This window comes from Nelumbo lutea, chromosome 4 (assembly GCF_056320005.1).
Source record: "Nelumbo lutea isolate HS-2025 chromosome 4, American lotus-T2T, whole genome shotgun sequence".
Classification (NCBI taxonomy): Eukaryota; Viridiplantae; Streptophyta; class Magnoliopsida; order Proteales; family Nelumbonaceae; genus Nelumbo; species Nelumbo lutea.
Window position 1 is genome coordinate 10,378,580 of NC_142687.1, and position 16,862 is coordinate 10,395,441.

The 16,862-nt window shown below is 38.3% G+C and overlaps 2 protein-coding genes across 3 annotated transcripts; one reads left to right on the forward strand and one right to left on the reverse strand.

Annotated features, from left to right (window-relative positions):
• The first annotated feature begins 2,086 nt into the window (after nt 1–2,086).
• LOC148853860 (axial regulator YABBY 4-like) lies at nt 2,087–4,575 on the forward strand. 2 transcript variants are annotated; one of them, XM_088982495.1, is made up of 7 exons: nt 2,087–2,375; nt 2,821–3,029; nt 3,105–3,239; nt 3,674–3,806; nt 3,905–3,953; nt 4,126–4,201; nt 4,307–4,575. In XM_088982495.1, exons 2-7 carry the CDS (start codon nt 2,955–2,957, stop codon nt 4,418–4,420), a joined length of 582 nt encoding a protein of 193 aa, XP_088838621.1. In that variant the 5' UTR covers nt 2,087–2,375; nt 2,821–2,954; the 3' UTR covers nt 4,421–4,575. The 2 variants fall into 2 exon arrangements, with proteins under 2 accessions (XP_088838621.1, XP_088838620.1); XM_088982494.1 differs by having other exon boundaries at nt 2,092–2,375; nt 4,105–4,201.
• A 10,482-nt stretch (nt 4,576–15,057) lies between these two features.
• On the reverse strand, nt 15,058–16,348 carry LOC148853861 (uncharacterized). Its single transcript, XM_088941179.1, has 4 exons — nt 15,936–16,348; nt 15,617–15,722; nt 15,430–15,507; nt 15,058–15,316 (listed from the first exon to the last, which is right to left on the reverse strand). The coding sequence occupies exons 1-4, from the start codon at nt 15,993–15,995 to the stop codon at nt 15,264–15,266; spliced, it is 297 nt and encodes a 98-aa protein (XP_088797305.1). The 5' UTR covers nt 15,996–16,348; the 3' UTR covers nt 15,058–15,263.
• Between the last annotated feature and the right edge of the window lie 514 nt (nt 16,349–16,862).

Sequence of the window (16,862 nt, forward strand, 5' to 3'; positions counted from 1 at the left end):
TAACACAGCCCACGGTGGTACGGTTACTTTAAATCTCTAATACCAATATTTATTTACTTTTATTGTTTATGTTTTAATTTATTTAGCCCATAATTCATGAACCCAAAAATTGCACGCTATTTCATTCCTTTCTATTTTCACTCTTCCTCTTTTCCTCACCCTCTCTTCCTTCCTATACCCTAATCTGCTGGTTTTCAACCTTAACACTTCATAAAAGGATCATTGTACTGATTCCACTGGCTTTTTGAAATTGTGTGAATGCTGAAAGCCCGCAGGCAAGTTGGGCCTCTATACCATAAAACAGCTATATGAAAAAAGGGGATATGCTTGAGTAGGAGGAAGAATGTATTTATGTGGTGGGGATAGAATTTGGAGGACACGTCCCACCAGGGGAGCCATGACCTGCTCCCCCCATGGGTTCTCGATCTCCTGCTCACATCCACCCACAACACACTACCCCTGTGAATTAGGAACATCTTCCCCTGTATAAGGATGAATGCTCTCCATGTGTGACTATGATGTTATATGGATAGACATGAGCAGAATTTGTGCAGGAGATCGGGACTCCCCCCTCCCCTATGGCCCAAAAATCCCTACTTTTGCTACCCTAATGGTTGGCTCCCCTAATGGCCATCTATATTTACTCCCTCCCCTCCCCCCAAATTCACTTTAGGTTTTACCCTAAAAAAATGATACAGATATTACAAATGAAGTTCATATGTTGTCTATTCATCCAATCAAGAATGACTTTGGTCCACATGGCATGGTTACATGATTTATGCACATACATAGACCAATTAAAGCTGTGTCTATAAGAGATTTTCTTATAATTTCTAAGCTTCAAAATGTAATCCAGAATCCGCACGAAATTCCAATTCAACAAAAGCGGTTGTCCCCGAAAATATGTCAAGCTGTACTTCCACCAGATATGGATAAACCGGCTTGTGGTTGTGGAATTGGTTCAACATTCTAATTGACACCAATTCACTGGTTGCTGCCTCCGAGTTTGCTCGTTTTGCCAGTAATGGATCTGGGTTCGACCCATCAATCAAGCCCAGATAGTATCATTTTCGTGTATGACATTTGTGACCCATTGGTGGGGCCACAAATTGGCCTGTATCGTCATCTGCCGACAGGGAGTTGGAACGTCCACCAATCTTCTCACATAATATTATCTCTACCAATGCAATCATGGAATTCTACTAGTACTGAAGAAAACGTCTCCTTACAAATAGTCACAAAGCTAATTCTTCTTTCTGTTTGACAAAATCAGAAAGAAATAGAAATAGAGATAACCCTTCTGGGTTAACATCCTACTTAAGTAGTTAAGTGGTTGGTTAAGTTTGATTCAGGCGGTCTGTCATAAGACCTCACCTTTCACTTTTAAATAAATTCCAATCAAAGGCCATGTGCACGTCATCCTCAACATTGTCCAATTTATCTGGAATTGAGCTTTCAATTTCATCATGGGTCTGAAAGATTTTGAAACGATTGATGATGGCTGATCTGATAACCATAATATGCGACTCTGGATCTTTTGCCCATGAGAACAAAAAAATTTAATTCGGACTCATGATATGTATATAAAAAAGAAAAGAAAATGGTCTGATTTGGGTACGTGTCGTCTATGAATGGTGAGGGAGTGTTAGACTTCCACGTGCATCGACAGGGGGGCCAATAAGGGATGTGATGGGATTTGGGGGTGGCCCAAGCGACCATGCAGCACTCATCATGCCTACGTGGACTACTGGGTTGAATACCCACGTGAGATCACATGGGGTGAGTTGTGAACAGAAATTAGCAGCAACAGTGGGTGTATATATCTGGTAAGGAAGTAGGTGATTGGTTTAAGTAACAGCTTAAATGCAAGTGGAGATGGATGGATTGGGCCTTGGGAATGGCAAAAATGTGAAACAGAGGGGAGTAAAGCCCACAAAGTGGGGGTGGAGAGAGAGGAGTCGGGTCAATTTAATTAACTCTCATTCAGGAAAGACAAATCCTAAGATGCCCACTTTTCCTCTCCAGATGCCCTTCTAGAAACTTCCACTGCCCTCTATTTGGGAAAAATTACTGCAACTTCACTTTCACTCACACTCACTCTTCTTTCTTCTAAGAGAGAGAGAGAGAGAGTCAGTCTATTCATTATCTTGTCTGAGAATGGACAAATGAAAGAAAATATAAAAAATAAAAGAAAACGGAACCCATATGAGCATGCAAGAAGGCTAAGGGAGATGATGTTCCCTTTGGTGATGGCAGAGGGCACAAAGAGATAGGAGAGTTAATAAGGAGAAAGCAACGGATGTTACAAATGAGAAACACCAAGCTCTGGTCCTTGTCTTCCCCATAAAACCCTGCACTTCTGCAACCTCAGACAGGTAAAGCTCCCCCCCATGTGTTTCTGAATGTTTTGAGTGTGGTTTTCTTAAGTCTTCTTCTGTTATGTTGGTTTAATTGGGACTTTGGGAGAGGAGCTGCAGCTAGTACTCTTTACTAGAATTAATTAATGTGTAGAAGAAAACCCATGACTCCATGAGCTTGTTATTAATATAATTGGGCGATCTAACTGCACACTACAGAGCGCAGACTCACCCAAACTATTCACAGGTTTTTTCACATTAGAACTACATCAATGGTTCCAAGAAGGCTGTTTTGGTAATTTAAAACATTCTGAACGACTCCACCATCATGCCTCTGCAGTTCATCAATCAAATTCATCTTTTTTAACCAAACAAAGCCAATAAGGATAAGCACATGGATACCTACCTGCTTTAATTCATCTAATTCTTATTATAAATAATGGTCTTTCTTCCTTTGTTCCAGAGTCAAGCAACACACAAACCCAGCAGCAAGAAACCCTGGCCCCCTCTGGGTTCTTTGATTCTTTTTCTCTTCGCACTCTCGGCCGCCCCCCCTCCCGATCTTTGCTTCCCATTCTTGTCCGATCCTCAAAGAAGATGTCTGCTGCATGCAATCATCTCCAAGAGCAGATTTGCTACGTGCAGTGCGGATTCTGCGACACCATTCTTCTGGTAAGTCACTGTGTTGCAGTCGACACTAGAGCTTCGGTTGAAGATTACTTCTTCATTATTCTCTGGTAAGTGCAGGTTAGTGTCCCATGTAGCAGCTTGCTGAAGGTGGTCACTGTTAGATGCGGCCATTGTACAGGCCTCCTTTCTGTGAACATGGTGAAAGCTTCATTCTTCCCTCTTCAGGTTCTTGCTTCTCTCAACGATGACGAGGTAATTAATTCGCCAGAAAGAAGAAATTGAATTTTGATTATTACTAGCTAATAATGCTAAACAGTAGTTCATGATGAGTGGGAAATGGGAGGCTGATTAATTAATTTATGGACAGTGTTGTAGTTGTACTATCCCATCACTACAGCCACAACTACCAACTATTACTCATTGTACCACTAGAGGGACTAACTTGGACTTTTTCAATCATCTTCTTGTCCTAGCTCTCTTCCAGTTTGGTTATTCCTTTCTTCCTCACGTCGTCTTCTGAAATTTAAGTAAAAGTCTCACTGTCATAAGGTTTTCTTATGATGACCATTCAGATAGTTAAGTTTATATCTCTGCTACTGATCATGAGTGAGGTGATTAAGTTCATCTATATTTCTTTTAATCCCATCATCAGCAGAAAATTAAGTGTTTCTTTTTCCTTCCTGCAGCAAAGAAACGATGTCGATGATCAAACAGTGGAACCTTTAAAAGCCTCCGACGAGCGTCACAGCCCGCCATTAATGGTCTCCTCCGACAATGACGATGAAGAAAGAATCCCCGTGAACCCCATTGTTAACAAACGTAAGCACCACATCAGTTTCACTTCTAGCTCACAACTGCTTAATTGATGAGCTTTGTAGAATCTGATAACGTTTCTTAATTGGGTTTGTTCTCAACAGCACCAGAAAAGAGGCAAAGAGCCCCTTCAGCTTATAACCGCTTCATCAAGTAAGATAATACTTCTCAATCCATTTCCCATTCTTGCACTCACTTCACAGTTCACACTACTTAATTACGAAGTAACAAAACAGCTACTTAGGCTATGTATTATGAGCAAACTACTGTTTTTTTTCTTTGGATTTCCATTTTTGAAGTTTAGGTTTCTTGGATATTGCGACAGGGAAGAGATACAGAGGCTGAAGGCTAGAGAGCCCAATATGACCCATAAGGAGGCCTTCAGCACTGCTGCTAAAAATGTAAGCATCCTGTCACGATGAGAAGAACATGGAAAAATTTTATATTTGAAGGGGGGAGTTTGAACTGACTTTTCCTTGCATTTTGACCGGTTGGACCATTTGCAGTGGGCCCATTTCCCTCGGATTCAGTACAATAAAGGAGGTGGAGAGAGCTGTAGCCAGGTAGAGGAGAAAGTGACAAGGAACCTAGATGCTTCTGATGAGGTGATAACACTATAATGGTGGAAAACCATGATGATGTATTCTCATTTAATTTTCCCAGTTGAAAGCTAAGAATCTTGGTTCTCGTAGATTCCTTTGAACATCTCTTTTAGAAATAATATGTCATGATATACGTTCTTAGTTGCAGAAATTAATACAAACTAAGTTAAGAATGTTGCACTCTCGATCGCTTTATACCTTGTGCAAATATGTATTAATCAACTTTGTGCAATCGATATGGGACCAATCAATCAGTTCACATATAAATCACCATAGTTAAATGATCGATTAGTAGAGAGAGAGAGAGAGAGAACAACAGTTGGTTGGGTACTAATTGGCTGCGCCTTCAACAGGAGATGATTACAAGATGTTACATTAAAAAGTGAGTACGAGATTATCAAGGAAGGAAACTTATTCCTTCTAGCCTTCTAGGAATTCTTATTTTTTTTCTTTCTTTCCGCTGATATCACTGTTCATTCGGATGGTTTATCTCTCGGTAAATAAAAACTGAAAGCCACAAATTGTGCTACCACGAAGAATTCAGTGGTTTGCAAGTATATATAACAGCAGATTTAACATTGGGTCATGGTCACCCTGCGATCGAACACTGTTTTTGAATCATTGACTTGGCATTTTTCTTTAACCATGGATAGATCTCATCCCAAATTCCCAACCCAAGAATCAAACAGAGATGATTGTTTAAACTGTTGGCAGTGATGAGTGAATATGTCCCAAGAACAGAGTTGAGATTAGTTTATTCATGAAGATTTTGATGGCATGTCTCTCTGCTTGTTGCTTCCGGTTATTTCTGAACAAGACACCACCATGTGTTGTTGATCAGGATTTTAATGGTGATCCTGCTGTAACCACCAGTGCACCTTGATTGTGGGTGGTTTGTTTCAGGACATGGACAGAACTCCGATCGATCCTTGTCCATCATCATGATTCATGACCAGTCTGCCAATTGCAACAAACAACAAGTACCCAATTGGAAGGTCTGCAATGTCTGCAACTCTTTTGAAAGAGGAAGGTAAATTAATGGGGTGGTGGGTGGAAGTGAAGGAAAAGTCGCCGGAGCTCCAACGTGCATGACGGAGAATATCGGAGATAGAAGAGAGGGTGAATCTCTTCGAGGCCAAATGCAGTTGCATGATTCGTTGTAGCTTGTAGGATGTTTAGTCCAAATGTCAAGTTGCCTTTGTTTTGACTTTTGACGAGGGGTAATTAAAATGACGTGGCAAATACTTTGTATTTGGTTATAAATACATAAAACCCTCTCACCTTTTGGATTAATGCTGAAAATCTCTCACCGTCAAACAATAAGGTCATAGGATTTTTATAGGGCCCGTTTGCTTTGGGGTCTGGAATCGGAATAGGAATAGGCCGTTCTGGTTCCAACTTCCAACTGTTTGGTTGGGCTATTGAATCTGGGGAATGGCTGTCATTCCCCCTCCCTTGCCAATGAAATCCCAATTCAGCTGATTTCAATTATTGTCTGAACCAGAAAGATTGTGAGAATAGACCATTTCGATTCCATTTCCATTTCCGACTGTAAACCAAACGGGGTCCTATTAAATCTTACACGACCCAGCTGAAAAGGTTTTGAATTTTGTGGATTTAATGATCTACGGTGGTCGGTGGGTTAACAATTACCTACCCAACCCAGACAAACCAACATAGAAAAAAAACTAGGGATTTTTTTTTTGACATTTATATGTTCTACTGATTGGCGAAATATATTGTTTACAAAAGCAAAACCCAAATGGGAAAAAAAAGACTTGGGTAATTCTGTTGTATTTTTAATTAATTGGTTCAAATGCTGAAATTGGGCCTTTTAATTTCTTGTGTCATGGATCGGAACACAAACAAGAACAGGGAAAAACTAGTATATATGTTACTAGTAAATGTATACATGTAATAATAGTTTAAAAAATGATAATTTTAGTAATGACATTGAGATAAGTGGGAATACCGGATGCATCATGCAACTAATTAGGGGTGTGTGGTTGGATCTACCTGAGGTAGTGAGGTTGCCTTTGATAGGAAATATGTAATAGAAGTGTTAATGTTAGAGGAAAGTAGGTTTTTAATGGTGTACGTGGAGAAAATATGTCTTTAGATTGGTTGATGACTTTAATGTAAGTGTCATTTCCAAAATTTGTAATACGATGATTAATATAATTTCAATTGTTTTAATTATCACTTCTTTATTAAAATGTTAAAATATAAAATTAATCCTTTGAAATCTAGAGGGGTAATTTGACCAACCTATCATGGAGTGACACATGACACATCCAAATTGCCCAAAAGCACGTTAGCACAAAGTACCACGTGTATCCCGAATTGAGGAGACCGATGTGACAATAAGGCAGTGCACACTACCTCAATAAAGAAGGCCGAAAAGCCGACCTGCACTTCTCCTCTGACCTAGGCAATTAGAGACCCAAGCAGCCAACCGACCTCTAGGGTAATGATTTGCGTGGCAGGTTAACCTTATCTAGAACAACGTGCCTATTGGTTCCAAGTAAGGTGGTAGCACGACACTCATCTGGCACGGATAACCCCTGTTTGATTTTAATTTCATAAGAGATTAAATCCAATTTGTTTGATTGGTCAATTACATGAGAAATTTCATCTGCACACTTGATTGAAAAATTAGCTTTTCTCTTACAAAACCCAATTTTAAACTTGTCCCACATTGGAAAATTATAAACTTTGTTTTTAGTATTTTAATAAGAGATGATTTATACTCCTTAAAAATGCAGCGCAATGAGGCGCACTTTGCTCACACTTTGCATACACTTTGCGTGGCTCGCGAAGGATGGGTTTGGTTTTGGTGGGATGCTGATCGTTGATCATCGTTGATGAGATCAACGGTCGCCATTCGATCGGGTGTGATCAAGAGGCACAATTCAAAGTTAACAGTAATTAACTGTTAACTACCTTTTAAACAGTCACAATGTTTGAAATTGTGATTGTTCAAGGTGCCTTCTTTGAACCAGTACCTACCTTTTCTTCATACCTCTTCATAAACTATTTAGGGAGCATGAATCAGACTTAAAAAACACACATTTTCAAAATCTACTTTCTCTCTCTCTCTCTCAGTCCGGTCTGCTACAGTCTCACAGAAGGTTTCTTCGGAGATTCTTCAACTTTGCTGGTTACAGATTATCGCCCAAGACTCTGTTGTATTGTAGGAACGGATTTGCTTGTAACCCAACAACAAACTCAGTGAAACTGAGTGGGGGCAAATAACGTTCTAAAGACAGTGTCTTACAAATGCACCTTAGAGCTTCTCCTCCAAAGTTACAGTGACCCCATTTCCTAACAATTTTAGAGCGTTATTCTGCAATAGAGGCGAAAGCAAGCATGACTTTGATCAAGATGATGAACCAAGATCTTGTTTGACTAGACCAGTTTGATAGAGCAAACTTCATCCGATGGAAAGACAAGATGATATTCTTTTTTACCACACTAAAACTATACTATCTGTTGGACCCGAATCTATAATCACTTCCTAAACCCAATGACAAAGACTCATAAAAACTAAAGAAGGAAAGAGCAAAACGAGAAAAGGACTCACTTTTGTGCCGATGACACATATTGAATGCCTTATCAGATCAACTCTACAACTTCTACAAGGAACTTACATCTCCAAAAGAAATATGGAAGGCCCTGGAATTCAAATACAAGGTGCAAGAAGCAGGTACGAATAAGTATCTTATTGTAGAATAGTTTGACTTTACCATGAACGATCATAAACCCTTATTGGAGCAAGTTCGGGAATTACAGGTGATAGTCAACAAAATTTGATCCCTTGACATCATCCTTCCTGAATCTTTCCAAGTTGGAGCAATCATTGTCAAACTTCCACCCTCTTGGAAGGATTACAGGAAGAAGATTCTGCACAAGGCTGAAGAACTTACCTTGGATCAAGTTCAGCAACACCTTCATATTGAAGAAGAGTCTCAAATTAGAGACAATAGGGATAAGACCCTGGTCGGTATGCTGAACTCTAAGGTCAATTTTGTGGAAAACAGATTGAAGAAGACTAACCCTGCATTACAAGTAAAGAAAAAGGATGACAATTTCAAGAAGAGCAACAATAAGAAAGGATCCTGCTATGTTTGTGAAAGGAATGGGCATTATGCCCGAGTCTGCCGACATCGGAAAGGCGGAACCAAGTCTGCAAATATGGTAGAAGACAATTTAGTAGTCATGGTTATTGAAGTTAACATGGCAGAATCGTCTTCTGGATGGTGGTTTGATTCAGGCGCCACAGTCCATGTTTGCAATGACAAGTCATTGTTCAAGACATATGAAGAAGTGACTAATGGCCAGGAGGTATAGATGGGAAACTAAACATGTGCCAAAGTTGCTGGAAGAGGCAACGTGGAGTTGAACTTTACATCCAGAAAGACACTGATTCTCCTGAATGTTCTCCATGTTCCTAACATTAGAAAGAACTTGGTTTTAATAAATCTTGTTTGTAAAAGGGGATTCAAAGTTGTTTTTGAATCTGACAAACTAATCCTATCCAATAATGGGATGTTTGTTGGAAAGGGATATGGTTGTAATGGTATGTTCAAATTAAGTATTAATGAAGGAAAAATTTATGTTTATATTGTTGATTTTTTCTCTTTATGGCACGATAGATCAGTACACTTGAATTTTAAGTCCATAAAGAACATGAGCAAACTTGGTATAATTGTTTATAGTAATAAATCAATTGAAAAATGTGATATATGTGTAAATTCTAAAATGGCTAAGAAACCTTTTCTTAGTGTTGAGAGAAATTCTCAACTTGTAGAACTAATTCATTTTGACATCTGTGAACTCAATGGTGTATTAACTAGATGAGGTAAGAAATACTTCATAACATTTATAGATGACATTTGTAGGTACACCTATGTCTATCTTATGAGAACTAAGGATAAAGCCTTTGACATGTTTAAACTGTACAAGACTGAAGTTGAAAATCAATTAGAAAAGAAAATTAAAATCCTTAGAAGTAATAGGGGTGATGAATACTTTAAAAATGAGTTTAATTCTTTCTGTGAAGAATTTGGAATAATACATAAGTGTTCTGCTCCCTATACCCTTCATTAGAATGGCCTGGCCAAAAGGAAAAATAAAACACTTACAGAAATGATAAACTGCATGTTGTTAATGTACCTTTAAACCTATGGGGGGAAGCACTCCTAACAGTCTGCCATTTACCTAGTAGAATTGTTTCTAAAATTAATAACAAATTCCCATATGAATTATGGACAGGAAGAAAGCCTACTTTAACATATCTAAAAGTGTGGGGGGCTTAGCATACTATAGAGTTTCAGATTCTAAAAGAACCAAGTTAGGACTTAGAGATAATAGAAGTATGTTTGTTGGATATGCAGAACATAGCAATGCCTATAGGCTTCTAGACTTAAAGTCCAACATAATAATTGAAACTAGAGATGTTGAATTCTTTGAAAATAAACAATGTTTTGAATATACAGAAAATGATAGAGAACATGAAAGAGAAATTTAGATCTCAATACTTGTTGATAATAATGAGACTAAAAGAAGAAATGACACATCTGTAACACCTACAATAGGACCTAAAAGAAGTCAAAGACAAAGAACAAAGAAACACTTAGGTTCAGATTTTATCTCTACTCAATCAATTGTATTTTTGGTTGGAGATGATAGAGACAAGATTTTAAATAAGATACCCGTTGTCTTAAACATTGAAAATGATAAAAAAACCTACAGTGAGGCCATGACATCTAGAGATGCTGCTTTTTGGAAGAAAGCTATAAATGATGAAATTGATTCAATAATGTCAAATAAAAAACATGGGTACTAGTAGACCTGACTCCAGGATCAAAACCAATAAAACATAAATGGATGTTTAGAAGAAAATACAACATTGATGAAACTATACAAACTTTTAAGGCTAGATTGATAGCCAAAGGATTTAGTCAAAAGGAAGGGATTGATTACTTTGACACCTATGCACCAGTGGCTAGAACAACTTCTATTAGAACACTCATAGCATTAGCATCCATTTATCACTTATCTATTCATCAAATGGATGTTAAAACTGCTTTCTTAAATGGTGATTTAAATGAAGAGATTTATATGAAACAACTAGAAGGATTTGTTCTTTTTGGAAATAAGAAGAAAGTCTGTAAACTGGTTAAGTCACTATATGTATTAAAACAATCACCTAAACAGTGGCATGAGAAATTTGATTATTGCATTATAACTTTTAGTTTTAAACATAATAGTGCTGATAGATGCATCTACTTAAAATTCATTGAAAATTATGGAGTAATTGTATGTCTTTATGTTGATGATATGCTTATTGTGGGTACAAATATGGTTGGCATAAATGAAACTTAAAACTACTTATCCTCTGTTTTCAAGATGAAAAATTTAGGAGAAGTAGATATCATCTTGGGAATAAAAGTTAAAAAGCATAGTAAGGGTTATGCATTAAGCCAATCACATTATATTGAGAAAGTACTTGAGAAATTTAAGTATTTAGGGTTTAAAGAATATAGCACGTCATATGATTCTAGTATAAAGCTAGTAGAAAATAATGGTAGAGCAATTGTACAACTTGAGTATGCTAGTGCAGTAGGAAGCTTGATGTATGCTATTCTTTGTACTAGACCTGATATTGCATTTGCAGTAAGTAAAGTCAGTCGGTTTACAAGTAATACCAATGCAGAGCACTGAAAGGCAATTGTGAGAGTTATTGGGTATTTCAAGAGAACCTTAGAACTTGGCTTGTTTTACTGTGATTATCCAGTTGTACTAGAAGGGTACACTGATGCAAGCTGGATTACCGGTAATGGAGATAATAAGTCCACATCTGGATAGATTTTCGTCCTTGGTGGGGGTGCGATCTCTTGGGCATCCAAGAGACAAACTTGTATATCTCACTTGACCATGGAATCCAAATTCATAGCCTTGGCGGCTGTTGGAAAAGAGGGTGAATGGGTTAGGAATTTTTTATTGGATATAAAACTTTGGCTTAATCCTATGCCTCAAATTTCCATTTACTGTGATAGTGGGGCAACTCTGTCAAGAGCCTATAGTGGTACCTACAATGGTAAGTCCAGACATATAAGTCTCAGACATGAATTTGTTAGGCAATTTATTCAAGATGGATTCATCACTATAACCTATGTGAGGTCAAGTAAAAACTTGGGTTGATCCTCTTACCAAGGGCTTGGCCAGAGAATTGGTTGGAATGAAAACCAAAGAGATGGGATTAAAACCCTTTACTTAGTCACCTATAATGGTAACCCGACCTGAACTAAAAAACCATCAGTATTGGGTTTAATGGGTAACAACAAGTTACAACAATGTGATTGTTAGCACTGACATTGAGAAATTTCCCATCACAACATAAATAGTGTTGTTTGTTATGATGAGAGGTTGAGTTAAACTCTTAATGAACTTCTGAAATGTGTCAAATAACGGAACACATGCGTGCGTGCGCGTGTGCGACACAATGAGGTGCACTTTGCTCGCACTTCACGTGGCTCGTGAAAGACAACTTTGGTTTTGGTGCAATGCTGATCGTTGATCACCGTTGATGAGAGCAACGGTCACCATTCGATTGGGTGTAATCAAGAGGCACAATTCAAAGTTAACAGTCAATAACTGTTAAGTACCTTTTGAACAATCACAATGTTTGAAATTGTGACTGTTCAAGGTGCCTTCTCTGAACTAGCACCTAACTTTTCTTCATACATCTTCATAAACTATTTAAGGAGCATGAATCAAACTTCAAAAACACACATTTTCGAAATCCACTTTCTCTCTCTTTCTCTCTCTCTCTCTCTCAGTTCGGTCTACTACAGTCTTACAGAAGGTTTCTTCAAAGATTCTTCAACTTTGATGGTTGCAAATTCTTGCCCAACGCTCTGTTGTATCCTGGGAATGGATTTGCCTGTAACCCAACAACAAACTCAATGGAGGAAAATAACGTTCTAAAGATAGTGTCTTCAGACGTGCCTTAGAGCTTCTCCTCCAAAGTTACAGTGACTCCATTTCCCAACAACCTTGTCCTCCATATAACTCAAGGAGATCGGATGACGTCAGCCACTAACATGGGAGGAACGTGCCCCGAAGATAACTGTTGATAAAGCCCGGTGTCTTCGGATATTGTGAACGTCGGGAAAATGCCCCCGACACTTTTGGGAAGAGGGCTCTCTCTCTCTCTCTCGTTGTTTTTCTTTTGGGAAGAGGGTCTGAGAGTTCAGAAAGGGGCCTTTTGAGAGGGGTTTTGCGAATAGAGGAGAAAATAGAGGTTGGAGGAGTTTGGAAGTTACGGGGAGAGCAAATAAAGAGAAAGAGAGCAGAGAGAAGAAAGGGAGAAGGCTTCTTATCCTTTCATCCTAGGCCATCGTTATCATTCAGCTCCAACACCATTGCCATCCAACTCAAATTTGTTAGTCTCCAAGTTTAAACAGCAACATCAATTTCTTCCTTCAAAGGCTACAAGAGGTGAGATTCACACCTCACATCTTTGCAATTTCATCCATCTATTTTTATTTGTTTATTTTTCTTTTTTTGAGTTTTTCTCAAGACAAGAGTGCTTTCTTCTTCTCGCAATCGAAGGAAGAAATTCAAGGGCTCTCTCTCCTTCTTCTAGTTGATTGACCAAGTAAGATTGTGGGGTCCTGATAGAAAAGGGGTGGGAATGTGGTCTCACCCTTTTGCTTAGGCCCCTGTACCTAAAAGGAGATTAAATGGGGAGGAAGAGATGCCCAGTTACAGAAGTTCCTTCCCATTGCAAGTGGAAGACAAATTTCTTCTTCTATTTCCTTCTTCTCATATGTGATTTCAGGGAAAGGAATTAATATTTGCACCGGTCAGATAGAGGGGTGCCTAACCCCTTCCCCCCCCCCCCTCTCTCTCTCTCTCTCAGCTTACTTACATCTTTCGTGACAAGGCCTGGAGTCCCTTTTTTTGGTTTAATTGCAATTATTCAGGAGACCCATCACTCCCTACTTTGTGATTTTGGTGGGTGGCCTCTAAACATTCAGGTAAGAAGTGAACTGCCGGTTTTTTTCTAATGTTCATAGATATCTTGAACACAAGACTCGGACCCCGACACCTGTATAAAAGACTCGATTCTCCTTCACAAAGGAACACACAATTAAGTACAAACTTGTTCTCATTCTCTTGTTCTCTATCTCACCTAGCTCGACTGACTTAAGCATCAGAGTGTTCACCTTGGGTCTAAACACCCAAACACTTTGATCCTCTTTTCCTTTTGCAGATTGGTACGTTGACCTCAACTAGGGATGGCCACGAGTCGAACTTCTCGCGAGCTATTTGAGCTTGGCTTGCCTTGATTTAAACCAAGCTTCGAGCCGAGCTTGAGCTTGATATATAGGCTCATTTTCTAATCAAACCAAGCTCGAGCCCAATGAAACTTGGCTCGTGAGGCTCGCGAGCCTAATTGAGCCTAGTATAATTAGTAAATAATTTTTTATTATATACATACATACCATATACATATAAATATATAAATACATATATAATAAATAAGTTTTATTATATATAATATAATTTTATATATAACATTTTTTAAATTTTATGCATAATAGTAAATAATTTTTATAATTCTTAATTTTTTTTGTATGTAAAATAAAATATATTTTTATATGTATACTTTTTATTTATTAGAAAAAAACAAGGCTTATAGTCGAACTCAAACTTGCGAGTTTTGAACCGAGCCAAGCTCAAGCTCAAGTATTTAACTCAAATCGAGGTCAATCTTGACCTTGAACCTAACACAATTTCAGCAAGACAAGCTCGAATAACCAAATATTTGGCTTAACTCGACTCAAATCCACCGGTAACCGTAGCGCACTTCATTTGAGCTGTCCTCTAGAAGGAAGCAGGCGAATCTGCGTGTCATCAAGGGGCAATTTATATGTAGATGAAAGATACTAGTATTTGGGTCTAAGTCGGCTCAACCAATTAGTAGAAAGGGCTTGTTCCTTCTTCGGGTTCAAAGATGGGTTCCCCTTTGATACCTATGGATCTGATTAACCATTTTTCGACCTCTTAATTTGCTGAATTAGTTAAATTATGTTATGACACGGTTGTGGTTTTAGCTCATGATCACGATCGATAGAGAATTGTGGAAATCTATGCTTCACATGTCACATCAAAACTTGGGAACCACTTAGAGCTTCTGTGCTCTCAGACATGGTTTATAGTAGTGCAATTTGGTCCACTGGTTGATAAATCTTGTTAAGTTGAACAATAATTTGATAATTAATTAGGATCGAGATAGATTGCAAATTTCAGAAAGATTCAATTGATCTCCCCGTTTCATAACTTCAATTTACTAGTTTGAATGAAAAATGTATGTGTGCAAACAACAGTACTCAGTCTGAGACATGCAATATATATATATATATATATATATATATATATATATATATATATATATATATATATATATATATATATATATATATATATATATATATATATATATATGCACACAGTGGGATTGATGAATTATTCTGTGAGAGCGAGCATCATTGATCACATTTGTAAAACTTGCCTTTTATTTTCTCTTCCTCTTTCATCTGGGCTGATCATTGTGTTCTAAATCTAGGGGAAAGAGAATGAAGTATCACTTGATTCACTTATTCCAAACTCCAATAGATGTAAAACCTTAAAAGTTCACACAGAGACCCAGTATTCATGGGCTTTCTTCTTTACTTTTAGTATCAGTAGTGTACTTAATTTGTCATTCACCTAAACTAGGACATATGAAATAAAACAGTAAACTAACTTTTTGATGGTAATCAGTGGGTTGGGCTTCTTCTTATTTCATTCATTTCCATTGTTTCCTTCTTCCAAATCTTGATACCCTCTGAATCGGTCTCCCTGAAAATAAAGTCACAAAGTAAAGTCAAAATACAAATCTACTTTCTTTCTTCCATGTTTATATTTTGGAGATGAAGAAATTAAGGAATAACATTACAAGCTTGTGGGCTTACAGTTGAGAGGCCTTGGAGAAATAGCATGATAATATGCTTCAAAGAAGTCCCTATTCTCTTTGATTAGCTCTTTCCACACTACACAACAGATTAAGACAACCATGCACATGAGAGAGAGAGAGAGAGAGAGAGAGAGAGAGAGAGAGAGAGAGAGAGAGAGAGAGAGAGAGAGAGAGAGATGCTGAACCTGTAAGCGTGACGAGTGGCCGGATTCTGGCATGCTCTGCAAGCGCCTCGACGCAATCGTCTCTGGACATGCGTAAGAGCAAGCATCTTTCTATGAGATGCTGAACCTATTTTTCCATGCAAAAAGCAGCCGAGAAATATTATTCAACGATCTCAAACCCGTTTCTTTTTTTAGTGGAAGAGAAAGAAGAAACAATGAATGAAGTCAAGAACAATAAAAAAAAGTTGAAACAAAGGAGAGATTAAGATTTCTTCTAGCTATATATAGTCTCTTTCTTATTCATGTTATAAAAGGAGATAGTTCTGCTGCTGTCACTTACCATTCTGATGTATCTATGTGGGTGGCAATGCAAACATGGGAGTTGATGTTCATGATACATTGTTTGTTGCTCTCTTTCCAATTACTAACTAGAAGTGGACAAAACAGTTGGAGCTAGCGAGCTGGCTAGAGTACTAAAGAAACCAAGAAAGGAAGAGGAAAGAGGAGAAAGAGAGAAAGCAAACAAATGCTTGAAAAATAAATAAATAAAAGTGCACGAGGAGAGGGAAAGAAGAGATAGTTGATGGGGTTTTTATAACAAAGAGCGTTGAGGGAAGAATGGCTATTTATCCACAGATATCTAAGCGAAGGGCCAAAAGAGCCCAGGAAATCCCAAGGGTGGATTCACCTCATCTTCGAGAGATAAGACTCTGACCTTCTGAGTTGTGAATGCAAGTGAAGAGAGGATCTCTCAGCCTCTCACCTCTGAGATTGGAGATGACTCTTCCATCGTGGCAAGCTCTACAGCCACTTGACCATCACCTTCCTATCTGCCTTTTCTGGGTCCCCTTCATTCAAGTGCAATGAATGTGGAACTGTAGCAGCTCTAGTCTACAAGGGGACCACCTTGACCCTTCTATCATGGAGATCCGAGTGTCTTTATCTGAGCCACGTCATTTGTTTAGATGCCCAGATGACCCCACCTGGCACCACCTACTACACTACTGAGAAAACGTGTCCATGTCTGTCTAACACCGAAGCAAAATATAGCGTACTGGGCTGCCCAAAATATCTGACCTAGAAGATGCATGAACGAGAGCAGTATTCTGTCTTGCGGCCCAATCCAACGTCCGTCCTACGTTGACAGTTGGACTACAAATGGGCAAAACTGAAAACCCATTTCCTTGGAGGGTGCACACTGCCCACTGACCACCACCCAAAGCTAAAGTTTTTTGCTTAAAATGTAAAGAATTACATGAATAGTATA